This window comes from Berghia stephanieae, chromosome 3, assembly GCF_034508935.2.
Source record: "Berghia stephanieae isolate SIO BIC M18660-M18661 chromosome 3, UCSD_Bste_1.3, whole genome shotgun sequence".
Taxonomy (NCBI): Eukaryota; Metazoa; Mollusca; class Gastropoda; order Nudibranchia; family Aeolidiidae; genus Berghia; species Berghia stephanieae.
In genome coordinates this window covers 13,896,597-13,912,086 of record NC_088362.1, presented here as the reverse complement: position 1 = coordinate 13,912,086, position 15,490 = coordinate 13,896,597, and the positions used below count along the sequence as shown (strand labels likewise).

At 34.9% G+C, this 15,490-nt stretch overlaps 1 protein-coding gene across 2 annotated transcripts; it reads left to right on the top strand.

The window, feature by feature from the left end:
• The first annotated feature begins 1,309 nt into the window (after positions 1-1,309).
• LOC144967179 (potassium channel subfamily K member 9-like) lies at positions 1,310-15,156 on the top strand. Of its 2 annotated transcripts, XM_078904108.1 has the most exons (4): positions 1,310-1,435; positions 4,652-4,839; positions 10,784-10,988; positions 14,487-15,156. In XM_078904108.1, the coding sequence occupies exons 2-4, from the start codon at positions 4,672-4,674 to the stop codon at positions 15,065-15,067; spliced, it is 954 nt and encodes a 317-aa protein (XP_078760234.1). In that variant the 5' UTR covers positions 1,310-1,435; positions 4,652-4,671; the 3' UTR covers positions 15,068-15,156. The 2 variants fall into 2 exon arrangements, with proteins under 2 accessions (XP_078760234.1, XP_078760233.1); XM_078904107.1 differs by lacking the exon at positions 1,310-1,435 and having other exon boundaries at positions 3,998-4,839.
• The last annotated feature ends 334 nt before the right edge of the window (positions 15,157-15,490 follow it).

Here is a 15,490-nt window from a genome sequence, read left to right as displayed (position 1 = left end):
TGATGATGATGATGATGATGATGATGATGATGATGATGATGATGATGATGATGAAAGTACACAATATTTCTAGATAGACAGCATTTATCCTGCTCATTTCTTTATTTCGACCGACTGTACGAATTTCATACTAGGTGGGCAAGCACAGAACTGTCCACCTTGGTTTAGCTTATTTATTCTTATGTTATTGGGGTACTATGGTAACGAGGGAAAAATGACTGATTTTGTTTTGTAACACTGTTTCTTGGTGTGATAACCTATATTAGTTTGACTGTACAAGAATACCGTTAAATGTCACATAGAACGTGATGAAGAAATACAAATGGGTTTCTAGACTAAAAGTAATATAATAAATTAATCATTTAAAAAAGACAACAGCACGACAACAATGAATATATATGAATAAGTCAATAAATTACATTAATACCATGCTTGGGGGGGGGCTGGGGAAGAGAGAGAGGGAGTTGGATTCAAAAGCAATTCCAGACGGCATCCGGACGGCTCTTGAAAATATCAGGTTGGGCTGTGCCCACCCTGCCCACTATTACAATCGCCACTGAATACTAAAAGCCGTCCGGAGCCGTCTGGCGTAATTTGAGGAGCTTTCGGAAGGCGGAAGACTTCTGGAAAGTTCGTACAGGTTTAAGGGCCTCCGGGTGGCTTGAGAATGCTTTAGATAACCTCCTGACGGCTCTCCTGGGGCGCCGGACGGCTCCGGACCGCTTTTAGCAATACGGCCACTGAAGTCTAAAAGCCGTCTGGAGCCGTCCGGCTTAATTTGAGGAGCTTTCGGAAGGCGGAAAACGTATGGAAATGTTCATACAGGTCTAAGGGCCTCCGGATGACTTGAGAATGCTTTAGATGACCTCCGTACGGCTCTACTGGGGCGCCGGACGGCTCCGGACGGCTTTTAGTAGGACCCAGACCTGTCTCGACACTTTTTCAGATCTGTACCTTAAACTTAGGGTGGCGCTTGGGTCATGCTGGGCTCCACTTAAAATAGACCCTAACGACAAATTTTCGCCTTATTAATGAATCAAGGGATTTATTTATATATTGTCCTCTCTAAATTTATTTATATATTTTCTTCTCTATCATGCGCTTGATTTTGATTATTTATTTCAACTGTTTTCTGTAAAGTAAATGGCGTGCGTCTTTTGCCAGATAGATATAAATATTTTAAACAAAGGACGTGCTTTTACCACCACAAACAAGATTGAATTGGGGACAAAATTACGTCATCTAATTTAGTGCGTCTTCTTTGCACTTACTTAGAAATTGATTTCCTTTTAACCACTACCCTTGGTAACAGAAAGGTGCTGTGTTTGTGGACATCAAAAGAACTATTGACTTGTTTAATTTTAATGTGTAATGTGAATAAATTTACCACTCCAATGACGTTTTGAAACATATCCATTTATTTGAGCTCAAAAAGGTAGGGATAGAATATAGTCTATTAGGAATAAATGGTGATTATAAGAGATTTAACTTCTCAAACTCAAGGTCAGAACGTGATCACATCATTAGGGAGGCCTTCCGAAAGCTCCTACATCCTCAGAATTCTTGTCATTTAAAATGTTCTCATAGGGGGTTGGAGAGGGGGGGGGGACTTTTTTTTTTAAAACGCCACCCCCTCCCAAAACCCCTACTAGAAAAAGAATACTGGGTATCTAGGAGCTTTCGGAAGGCCTCCCCATCATTTTATTAGATTATTATATTATTCGACTATTCATAACGCTAGAGTGAAGGAACATTTTGGGGAGAAACTCCGTATGCGTGGGCCACTTACATAACGAAATGGAAATATACTTACCTCACTTATAGAATGGCGGACGCAAATTCATTTGAAATTCCTCTCCCTTTACTTTTTATGCCACTTTGATCGACAAACATTTACAACCCCCCCCCCCCCTTCTCTCTCCCCGCGCCCCTTCCAAGATTACTGCCAATGAATCACAATCGTTTTTAAAATCTTAATTCCTATGTCTAAAAACAATTTAAATTCGGGATCCATTTGCTTTATTCGAGTCTGATGTTTATTTATTATCTTCATATCTGAAAGGCCTATAACTATAAGAAAGCCATAAAATCAAGACCGGCTAAGATCAATGATGATATAATGTTTTGAGTGCGTCAACAGGTAAAAATCATCTAATGTGTGAATAGGTCTGAATTCAAAATTGATAATTTTCACTGTTTGGTCGATATGTTGATCCATGGACAGGTTGCAATCAGAAATAATAATACTATTTTTTTTTCTCCAACTGAAACGTGAATGTTAATAATCTCCATGGTCAAAACGGCATGTTGATGGATTTAAACGTTGACTGTGATCAAAAATATTTTAGTCCTTTCATAAACTCATTTTTAGTTAGTTAATCAGCATCCAATATTAAATCGATCTGCAGCAGCGTTATATGTCTGCGGTCAGAAATTTGAAGTCAGAGAGAGAGAGAGAGAGAGAGAGAGAGAGAGAGAGAGAGAGAGAAAGGGGGGGGTTCTTTATATTGTTGTGTGTCAGCATACATGAGGTAGCAATTCATGCCATGGGAGCTGGTGACACTACCAAGGGTCAGAGAGTACAATGTTTAGTATACGGGACCAAAGACCGACCCTTGAGGGACCCCACATTCTAAAGGGTGACAATCAAATAATTTTCTGTTTACACTCACAGACAGGGTCCTGTTGCAAAGATATGATTTTATCCGGTATAAAGCTTTGTCAGATATGCCAAATTTTTGTGTGCAAACGATTGCAAAGCATAATGTGGTCAATTGGGTCGAACGCTGCTAACAGATCGACAAAGCAAGGATGGACACATCATTATCATTAAAAGAGAAAAGAACGTCATTGGCTATTCTTAAAAGGACACTCTCGGTGATTTGACCCTCGTGATACGCTGATTTAGAAAGGCAATAACATGATGTTTTAGCTAAATAGAAAAAAAATTTCTCAGGAGTTTAGATATGAAAGAAAGATTCGGAATAACAAGAAGGTAATGTTTAAGGTTTATTTTCTTTTAAAAGAGAGGTAATAATGGCTTTTTAAAAACAGATAGGAACAACGCCAGACTGAAGGAAGTAATTGATATAGTAATGGCTCCATGATGGTTTCTATACATTGTCATAAAAGCTTACAGGAAATGGGGACAGGGGAAAAGATTTGGGTGGTGATGAGAAAAATAATTTCCTTTTCATTGTTTTGTTTTTAACTTGTACCCGTACTACAGTCTTGAGCAATTGAGAATTAACTTGAACATTTATATAGTGCAATGTCCACTTAACGTGCTAAATGCGCTTTACAAGGGGTCCTTAGCCAACAGCAACACTTAACATGTTTGTAAGGCGATATTACATTTTTTTTCGTCAGAGACAACACTCTTTGCGGTCATTTTACTCATTTTACACCTAAATACGGTGCGAATGTGAGTAAAGAGTCTTTTTCAAGGACTCAATCAACTATGCGCTGCTCAGAGCGGGATTCGAACCCTCGACCTTCCGGACAGAAGGCGGGTTTCATACCACCAGATCACATAGCCGTACACGAGGTTTGTCGTCACTGGTCGAAATATCACGAGGATATCCAATATTTTTCACTTTGTCAATAAAATAATCTGCAAAAGCGTATGCAAGAGTTCAGGTGGCATAACCCTTAGAAGAAGTCATGATTAACGCTGGCCCTTCATTTCATTGACAATGGAAAATAGCACATTAGAGGTTTTACACTCATTAATTTTTGTTTTGTATAGTAAACTTTCTTTTCGTTGACGAGTATGACTTATATCAAAATGCATTTTGTAATTCTTTTTTTTTCTCTCCTAATCCAACATGTAACAATATGCAAAGGAGAAACTATAAAACAAGTTCAGACATTTAAATATCTTGGATATATAATAATTTCAGATGGCAGATGTAGCACAGAAATAAAACAAAGAATTGCAATAGCTAAAGATAGTTTTAATAAAATGAGTCTAATTTTCAAAAACCACAATATCTCAATGACAACAAACATAGGGTTTTGAAGGCCTATGCATGGTCAGTATTATTATATGGCTGTGAGAGCTGGACAATTACAGAAGATATTAGAAACAAACGGGAGGCAGCAGAAATGTGGTTTCTTATAAGGATGTTAAAAATCTCATGGACAGAGAAGAAAATAAATGAAGAAATATTAGAGGAAGCAGAAACTAAAAGGTTATTACAAAAAAAAAAAAAAAAAAAAGACAAATGCAATTTTTAGGGCACCTAAATCGACATATATTGAACATCTTGCTCTCACAGGAAAGATATAAGGTAAGAAGAGTAAAGGTAGAGCAAGAAAAACATATTTGAATAGTTTGAATAGCTGGGTGACAAAGAAAGAGAAGAGTAATTATTAGTTTTCTGAGGTTATCTGATCAGAGAGATTAATGGCGTACCATGATCACCGATGTCTAGCACAGACTTGGTACTTGAAGAAGAAGAAGAAGAAGAATATTGATTTGTTATTTTTAAAGATTGAAATCTGATCGTACTGAAATTGAGAGGGTAGTGCGACAGCAAAAATGATGATATTTTCTTCTTGTTTTGTTGTTTTTTATTTGTTTTTTGTTTTTTGTTTTTTTTTTTTGTTGTTTTTTTTTTTTTTTTTTTTGTTTCTTCGGTTTCAACAGGTTTCCTTGTAGCCGATCCAATGGCAACAAAGTCGAAGGTGTTTAAATGTGTGTATTACAGCATTCTTGGTTTTTTGGTGATAGTGTACAGCATATTTGGAGGATACCTTTTCTCCACCTTAGAATCAAAACAAGGTGAAAATCCACGAGAAAGAGTACAGAGCGCGAGAGATAACGGTATAAAGAAGGTAACAAATATTTTAAACTTCAAACTTATTATTATTATTATTATTATTATTATTATTATTATTATTATTATTATTATTATTATTATTATTATTATTATTATTATTATTATTATTATTATTATTATTATTATTATTATTATTATTTATTATTATTATTATTATTATTATTATTATTATTATTATCATTATTATTATATCATTATTATTATTATTATTATTATTATTATTATTATTATTATTATTATTATTATTATTATTATTATTATTATTATCATTATATTATTTTATTTCATTCATTTATATGTTTATTATTAATTTTTTATTCATTGATATATTTATTTATACATTGATATATTTATTTATTTATTTATTTATTTATTCTTTCTTCTAAATCAAACAAATAAATGAATCCTATATTAATGGGTTCTAAATTTTATCTCTGCAAATAACATTTTTGTACATACGACGTATACAGGTCTGATAATCGAAATTATCATGACGTCATTGTTGTTATGAAAATACTCTCAAACCGACGCAAAATATTGTCCATTAAAACAATGTTAAATCACGCTCATAATCGCGTTCGGTTATCATATATGCAAATGCTTGCACCTAGGCCTTTATTCTCATTTTGGTATCTCTGGTACTGCTCTTTCGCGATTTAAATCTTACTACTTCACCAAAAGGTCCCAGGAAGTGAGTGTTAAATTCAGGGACGGCTGGTAATAATGGGCAGGGTGGGCAAATACCAGCCTGTTTTTTCAAGTTATATGCTGTATTACCAGGTCTGAAATAATCAAATTTAAATTAGATAATTTCAAAAGTTACTACTTAAACTTTATACTTCGTACTGAAATCAATTTGTGTGTTTTTTTGATAGATTGCGAATCACCATGCATCCCTTAATGCATAAACCAGGATACGCTCCTGTTCTTTTTTTATCCCCCCCCCCCCCCCCCCCCCCCCCCCCCCAACCACTCCACTCCGCCCACATCGTCATCTCATCGTCTCGTCGCCTGACGGTGAACTAACTCCGATTTTTGCTGTCTGGCCTCTCTGTACTAGGTCGGGCTAATTCAAATGAGCCCACCTTATTAACCAGTGAAAACTAAATAGAGATTTTGGCAAACGAACTTTTTCTTATTTATTGCCTTACTTGTGCTGGTACCATTGATGTAATGACTTTGGGAATGTTCCAGTATTGAATTAAATTTATTAATTTACTAATTTTACATCAATTTAGTATTGATTTGTGTTGTTTTTATATATTTGTTTATCCATTTAAACTTTTCTTTTTTTTCTCGTTTTCTTTAGTGCTTCTCAAAACTCATTTATTTAAATTGTTTTCTTATTTGTTTTTTGTTGTTGTTGTTGTTGTTTTTTTTTTTGTTTTTTTTTTTTGTTTTTTAACAAATTAATTTGTTAGTTCTTTTTTTTTTTTAATTCTTAAAGTAATTACCCCTGTATTTTTATTGCCAGACAAAATAATTTTGCAAAACAATGTAATTTTCTATTGTATTCCGTATAATAAAACAAAACACTTTTATTCAAAAGTCACGACTAAATAAATATATAAAATACAACCACCATTTTGGTTTGCTCAACATTTGAATTAGTATACGAGAAATACTCTTCTGAGAAAAGGAGAGAGTTGAATTCTAACTGACTTATAGAGGAAATACGGAAGGGTGGGCAGATTCCGTACTTGCCCGTCCTGAAGCTAATACATACATAAGATAGTTCGCGATGAAGAGGCGGGAAGCTCGGGGTTGGTTGGGTAAGGAGTAAAGATAACACGGTCGTTATTGTTATAGTCTAACGAATGCATGAGGAGAAATTCGTAACATTATTTTGTCTTAATTGTATTGTATGAAGTATTGGCGAAAGCCTAAGATTAAATAAACGTTGTTTTTGTTTGTCTTATTTTGACTATGGAACTGATACTGATACGAGTACTTGTCATAGCAGAGCTGCCTACTTGAAATAGGAAAATAAAAATCGTAGTTTTCAGGGCTAATAAAATCGTAGATATTTTAACTACCCTTTTAAAAAATGACCGGAATTTCGACTGTTTTGATAGATATCAATTTTTTTTAAACGAGAAAAAATGATTGGAAACGTAATAATGATGGTGATGGTGGTAGTGATAGTGGTAGCGGTGGTGGTAGTAGTAATGATGGTGGTGGTAGTAATGATGATGGTAATATTATTATTGTTATTATTATTATTATTATTATTATTATTATTATTATTATTATTATTATTATCATCATCATCATTATTATTATTGTTATTATTATTATTATTATTATTATTATTATTATTTATTATTATTATTATTATTATTATTATTATTATTATTATTATTATTATTATTAATTATTATTATTATTGTACGTATTGGTGGTATTACTATTGTTGTATTTTTGTGTGGTTATTAATGGTATCAGTTTATTGTTTGGTTCCATTTACCATTTTTTTCCCACTTTCATGTGGTCATCAAATTGTATGATTTATTGTCGAAAGCCTAAGATTGAATAAACTTTGTAATATCGTATGGTAACCATCATTGTCGACGACATCGTCGTTGTCATCATAATCATCATTATCATCATCATCATCATCATCATCATCATCATCATCATCATCATCATCATCATCATCATTCATTATCTTCATCATTAACAACAACAACAATATTAACAACAAGTACTACAATAGCAATAAAAACAATATCAACATCATCATAACATTTCCGTCATCGTCTCCACAACTATCATTCTAACCAACAGCACCACCAAAACCACTACCATAATTACATCCTCCTCCACCACCACCACCACCGCTACCACTATTCCAACCACTACCACCACCGGCACAATCACTCTAATCATCAAGACAGCAGTGAAATGCAATTTGAGCTCTGAATGAAACTCGAGTCATATCGCTGTTGTTGCTTCTCGATTAAAACTTTAAGGTTACTACATACTACTGAAAACCAATAATGTAACAGAAATATTAATCTCGCCGTTGAGGGATTAAAGCAAATCTTTAATTTTTTCGAGTGAACGAAATGGACTTGTATTGTCAAGGTGTTGTCGCATTATGTCTCGTCGCTTTATTTTTTAGTGGTATTCTCTTTCGTGATTCAGTTTTGATTACGTTTGGAATAATTAAAATCTACTTGTATTGTCATTTCATTGTGAATGTGATTATTTGTGGTTGAAATATTATTTTTTAAAGGTGAAAAAAAATAATAATTAAAAAAAAATTAATTAAAAAATAAATAAATAAATAAAATAAAATAAAAAATATTATATATATATATATATATATATATATATATATATATATATATATATATATATATATATATATATTTATGACCGAATCATCTTTGCCCCACCACTGTAAATAGGCTAGAACCGCCACTGGTGTTAATGGCAAGTTTTCTAGCGATGTCTATATAGTATATGGCGTCCCACAAGGTTCGGTTTTAGGTCATATCCTTTATACCCTTTGTACTTTACCATTCTGTTACATTCTGTTAGCTACTACATTTATGATGACTACACGCAGCTATATAAAGCTGCCTCTCCTCGTGTTCTCTTCCCTCTTGTCTGTGACTTAGAAAATGGTTGTGACTCCATCAAATGTTGGATGCTAGAAAATAAGCTATTGTTAAATGAAGATAAAACTGAAGTTGTTTTGATCGGAACTCAGCAAAAATTAAAGACTATCCACCTATCAACTCCTACCCTAACTATAAGTGATTGTGATATTTCTATTTCTGTAAAGGCTAAAAATCTGGGTGTCATTCTGGATAGTTCTTTCTCTATGGATCAGCATATAAACAATAATGTGAAAATTATGTACAATAGGCTCCGTAGAATATCACAGAATACGAGGTCGTTTTTACCTTTCAACGCCTTGAAGATAATTGTCTCTGCTTCGGTCTTGTCACGTCTCGACTACTGCAATTCACTGCTCGCTGGTCTCTCTAATAACAAAATAAACAAGCTCCGGAGAGTGCAGAATTGTCAGGTTAAGTTAGTCCTGGGAAAATCTCATTATGATGATACAAAGGATATGCTTTGAACCCTCCACTGGCTGCCGGTCCGGGCTAAAATTGAATACAAAATATCCCTTGTCTGCTTTGATGTATTTGAGTCTTCTGTCCCCCTCTATATTCAACACTTACTCCAACCGTACGTACCTCTGATAAATCTTAGATCCTACGATATAAAACGGTTAGCATCTCCTAAAACTAAACTTAAATATTTTGGCAATAGGTCTCTTGTGAAATTCGCACCCACGATTTGGAACGATCTCCCTGAGATTTTCGAGCTCAATAGACATTTTAAAAAAAAACCTGAAAACATATCTTTTCAGCAAATATTTACTTAATTGAATTTTAAATGTATTGTATGTGACTTTTTAAATTGTTTTTGATGCCCGTTATATGCTATTACTCTTTTGATATTGGTTGATTTGGACTTGCAATATTATTGTTACCTAGGTAAACAATGTCCTTTTTTTAAAGCGCTTTGAGGTTTAGACGAAAGGCGCTATAGAAATGTGCTTATATTATTGTTATTATTATTATTATTAGTATTATTATTATTATTATTATTATTATTATTATTATTATTATTATTATTATTATTATTATCATCATGTAGAAGAGAAAAAAATGGAATATAGACGTCTATATCTTAAAACATGGAATTCGGGTTGTTTTGCATGTTTTACTGAGGACAATGAATACTACTAAATTTTCATATTTCTTTTCTTTTCTACTGTAAAGCACCATTTTAGCACCCAATAGGGAGCAAATATGTGATGTCAAAAAACTTGTTCCAATCTTATTGGAAAGTAAATCCACTCTTCCGAAGGACTGAATACATACCTTGTTTAACCGATCTTCTGTTTTCAGAGCGATGTCGTCTTATTTTCTAGTCTAAATATATCATGCTGGTCGTCAATAAAAATAATCCATCCTAGCGCTTTTAAATGTCGTAATCCTTAGAATCAGCCTATACGTCCTGCTACTACAATAGTCATACCACCTTCAAGTCCAAGTTCAACGTCTTTATCTACAAAAGGCGGTCTGCCCATCACTGCAGATTGTATACAATAATGTGGTGACTTACTCCATTCATTGTGTTATTGAGTTGAAAGATAAATGTTTAATAGTTAACCAAATGTGTTGTTGTTGGTAATATCTAGGATTTCTAGTGGGAGAGTGTTCCATTCCTTGATAGTTCTTGGGAAGAAACTGTTTTTATATATTTGTTGGTTCTATGTGTTGGGGGTAGTGAACTAACTGCTATGATAATTTCTTGTGGATGTGCAGTGCTGTTTTCTGAAATACTGATTCAGTATATAATCCATTCATTATAAGTCTTCGAAGGATTGTTTCCAAATACTTTTCCAAGGATTTTGAAACCGGAAAAGTAGAAGATGTGACGTCAAGATTTTTCTACCTTATTCATCCCGACATAAAACCGTCTTGAGGCGTTGGGACACAACCAATTTATGCTTTTCATCCGCATTTGTGACAACTAAAAAAATATTTTTTGAAATCGAGCTTATATATAACGCAATATCCACTAAAGGTGCTTAAATCGTTTTACAAGGGATCCCTGGTCAACAGCAACATTTAACATGTAGGACGGGACACAACGCCTGTTAGGCGATATTAACATTTTTCGGACAAAGACAACGCTGTTAACGGCCAGGTACTCATTTTACACCTGAGTACGGTGAGAGAATGTGAGTAAAGAGCCTTTTCCAAGGCTCGAACCCAGGACCTTGCGATCCGAAAGCGAGTGTCATACCACTAGACCACATAGCCGTATAGACAACTAACGACTCATTTCGTCTCTCATTTTGATAGCAGGTTCATTTTTCTTTTCTGTTTTCCCCAATGTTATAAAATTAGCTGTGGCACGTGATTCGAGGCCAAGGCAAAGATGACCGGCTGGAATGGGAGAAAAATACGCGTCTGATCCTCAAGGATTTCGAACAGGAAGTCTTTCAAGCCGTCTCCCAAGACGGCTGGGATGGCGAAGACGTTGGCTCAGACTATACCAAGTGGGATATGGTTGCGGCAGTGTTATACAGTGTCACTCTAATTACCACTATAGGTTCGTATAATATCTGTGACCCAGTTTCTCAAATCGGTATTATGTCTGGATGTACCAGATGCTAAAAAGTCAAATTAAAGTTAAACTGGTCAAAACTATAAAAGGTTGGTATTTAGCACAGTAAAATATGATAATCCTTCTCTTCTATAAAGCATATAAACTCAACTTAAGCATGATATTTCTGACTACAAATTCCATTTTCAGCATCTTAATAATTCCGACTTAATACCGTTTTGAGACGAGGGGTCACATTTATGTTTTGTAGTAAAAACAATCCTTCAGAGCTACAAAGACCATGAAATAAATTATAATGTGAAATTGAATGTAAGCTTCAATTTAATTACAAAAACAGATCAAATGAACGTTTCGGGTTTCCCCTTTATCAACAAAACAGGATGAATGAAACACCACAGATGAATGAGATAATGTGGTAGTGGCGTAGTTAAGATGATTCATCTGTGGTGTTTCATTCATCCTGTTTTGTTGATAAAGGGCAAACCCGAAACGTTCATTTGATCTGTTTTTGTAATTAAATTGAAGCTTACATTCAATTTCCATCATTATTTATTTCTTCGAGCTTTGAGCAGCAACTTTACAAAGACCATAAATAGCATTACCTCTCCTTACCAACTCAAGGTAAATGGTTATATTCGTTACAATACAACCAACAGTTTTTATTAATTCTGATTTCTTCTGTACATCACAAAATTTTAAGACAATGTGTTAATTCTGGCTATAAATTTTGACACTGGGTTGTAGAGCACGTGTTGCTGATCAATATTATGTATAGAATGCACTTGTTGATTTTCTGTTTGATTAAGAAAAATCCATTTTTGTGTTGGGTGGGGATGAAGTGGGGAAAAGTCTGAAAATGGTTTTCGGATCGGAAGGTCCTGGGTTCGAGCCTCGCCCTCGGCGCATATTTGAGTCCTTGGAAAAGGCTCTTTACTCACATTCTCTCACTGTACTCAGGTGTAAAATGAGTACCCGGCCGTTAACAGCGTTGTCTTTGTCCGAAAAATTGTAATATCACTTAACAGACGGCATGTCCTACATGTTAAATGTTGTTGTTGACCAGGGACCCCTTGTAAAGCGCTTTGAGCACATTTAGTGGATATTCCGCTATATAAATATATTTTTTTTTAATTTTTACGGAGAGAGTTAAACGGATGATATCAAATTGAGAAATTAGTAGGTACTAGTGTTAGATAACGATCTGATTAAGTGTGTATGACACGGGCCCATACAAAGCAAGAAAGAAAAATACAAGGAAAAAAAAAACCAGTCGAGGAAGACTGATTACTTTTGGGATGATTTTCTTCTTGTTATTGTCTTCTTTTTAGCTTTGTCTGGCACCGTTTCATACACACTTGTTTAGATCTTTAAACGGATAATAGTAATAAATAGCTTTTAAACCTTTTGGATAGGACACCCCTAATCACAAGTTGGTATATTCTTGTAGGTATAAAAATCAATCCTTCGGAGCCACAAAGACTATGAAGTCGGAGTCTATCTCGGTGCATTAAACGGATAATAGTCAATAGCTTTCTAACCTTTGTCTAGGACGCTGGTATAATCTAAATTACACAGTTTTTACCGCAATTAGACCCATAGAGCCGGGGTTTATCACGGTTTCTATAGCGTGAAAAGGACATTATCAATTTCTTGCTACCGTTTTGGATAGGACGATAGTCTATCACAAAGTTCTTTTCACCAGATTTAACTGACCCAGCTGCCCAATCACAGCATGGTGGACAGGGCCTGTGATGCGATCGCTCTGCCTACTGACTGAGCTATCGGGAACCCCGGGTCTAATAGTAAAAGTATCTTTTGATCAGAAAAGGGCAGTTAAAATTTCTCGGACATATTTACAGAAAAAAACGGAATTGAAAAGATTGTACTTACGGGTAAAAGTGCTGGGAAGAAAAGAAGAGGGAGACAGAGGATAGATTACATTGACAATCTGAATGGATGGATTGGTGGAGGAGGAACAGGAATCGAGCTATTGAGAAGATCTGAGGGCAGATAAGGTTGGAGGGACATGATCGCCGATGTCTGCATCAGGCCTGGCACTTGATGATGATGATGATGATGATGATGATGATGATGATGATGATGATGATGGTGATGATGATGATGATGATGATGATGATCTTTTGATCGTTTCACATCTCCACTTTGCAGTTATTTAATCGCTACTCAATGAAAGTATGATTAGCGTCGTGGATCATGTTATATCCACGCGGCGCTCTATTTGGGCGTCGTGGGATAAAGCGGTCCACAGTTTGCCTGCTGATATCGTTGCAAAAAAGGGCAGTTTGGTGACGTTTTTTTACATCCCCAATCACAGCAATATGCCAAATGTCCTGAAATAATCTAAAACCTTTCCAGACATCACTTTTTCTGTTAAAATGAGTATTGCGACGCGGATATAAAGCTTACCTTTTTTTTAAATCCCGCTAACGTAACTTAGTGTTTTGTTTTGGTAAAAAAAATTAATTTTAATTGTATATTTTGTAAATGTGTGTCAATTTGTCAAGAATATTAGTGGTGTTCTGTAATTCGAAAACAAAAGATGACAAAATAATGCCAAACTGCAAAACCTATTTTTTTTTTCCTACCAAAAGACTTTAAAAAGACAGGGTATTTTTTTTTTGGAATTTGGCACTGAAAACGCCAAAAATCTTGACGACGTGTGATAGATACACTGTGAACTAAGTGGCGTGTGGCTAAATAGAAAAGGAATCTCTGTTTAGTGTAGGAATGTTTCAATTCTAAAAATAAAAGTTAACTTTTTTTTTTACTTTGAATCAAAAGAAATGCTTAACTTCTTCCAAGTGACAATTATGTGCTTGTTTGTTTTGCCAAATGAATCAAATTAAATTGTCTTAATGATGCCAATGGTTTGGTATCTTGCAAGGAAAAATGGGAAATTCCAAATGAGCGGGGATTTCTGATATGTTTCGATAATGAAGAGTATACTAGTCTCTAAAATGATCACTAAAGATAACTTCTCGGTTACGGAATATCTTCTAAGAATCTTACTTTGAGGGGAATAATAAGATTGTTCGGTAGCTATGGTTTTATTATAATCGTCATTTTGACCGTGCATTAGCACTCATTCGCAAGCTCGTAGTGTTAGGTTGCTTGCTAAAAATAACTCATTTGATAACAATTAAGTCATGAGTAAACGAATTATTCTTTTTTGGAATCTGTTTTACCCAACGTCTACTTATTTACAGATCTAATAACCCAAATTCTTAGGGTCTCATTGTTGTAATGGAAATACTCTCAAACTAACACAACATTTTGTCCATTACCACAATGTTAAAGCAGTCCATGATAAATTGCGTTCGGTTATAACTTGGAATAATTCCAAGGGTTATAAGACCTGCAATTGTGTGCATCTAGGTTTTTACTAATCGTTTGAGTGCGATGGGTTGCATAATATTGTGATATAATTCAATAACAACATCATACCGTTCTCCTCCTCCCCAGGTTATGGAAATATCACTCCAAAAACGGACGCAGGAAAAATTGCCACTATATTTTACTCTATTTTTGGAATTCCGTTGTTTCTCATATTTTTGGCAAAAATTGGCAGGTTGCTGGCTGTTGGCGTACGCCTCTTGTTTTCTAATTCAATAAACAAAAGATTAAGTCGGAACGAGCTGGCAGGAGTTCCGGTTACCGTCAGTATAATAATCATTATTCTATACCTTCTCCTTGGCGCTGTCTTATTTTCCTATATGGAACAATGGGACTATTTAACCGGTGCCTATTTTTGTTTCATTACCATTAGCACGATAGGACTAGGCGACTACGTGGCCGGACAAGGAGCTGGTTATCACAACAGAAAGCATTTGATATTCACTACGATTTACGTACTGATTGGACTGTCGATCGTAGTCATGAGTTTTAACCTAATGCAGGAGAAAGTCCGAGCTTATGTGAAGAAGTTTGCAAGATGCCTGGCCTCCGGTAACTTCAAGAAACCCTTCAGAAGATCAGGGAAATCTACACAAATGCGCTCTGTTTTCTTTGGAAAAAATGCAGAAAATTCAACTTCTGCTGTATAAAAAGCTGAAAACCAAGAAAAAGGAGAACCAGCGATAAACACGTTATAAGCCATGGGAGAGGTTCAAATTTTCTTTTGTTTTCGTTTTCTTTTGGGTCTTTTTTTTTTGGGGGGGGGGGGGGGGGGGGGGGGTCAAAACTCTTTTGTCCGAATAAGTTTTTATGTTTGAAAAAAGAATATCTATGAAGACGACATCGACGATGACGACTACGATGGTGATGATGATGATGATGATGATGATGATAATGAAGATGGTGATGATGATTATGTTCATAATGATGATGACAATGATGATGATGGTGATGACGATGACGATGACGACAACGACGCAACAACGACAGAGATGACGATGATGATAATGATGATGATGATGATGATGATGATGATGATAATGATAATGATGATGATGTGATGATGATGATGA

Excerpts from the sequence above, each read along its gene's own strand:
- LOC144967179 (XM_078904108.1), top strand. The coding sequence starts at position 4,672 with ATGGCAACAAAGTCGAAGGTGTTTAAATGTGTGTATTACAGCATTCTT. Across the intron at positions 4,840-10,783 it reads GAGATAACGGTATAAAGAAG|CTGTGGCACGTGATTCGAGG; the intron begins GTAACAAATATT and ends TTATAAAATTAG. Across the intron at positions 10,989-14,486 it reads CACTCTAATTACCACTATAG|GTTATGGAAATATCACTCCA; the intron begins GTTCGTATAATA and ends CCTCCTCCCCAG.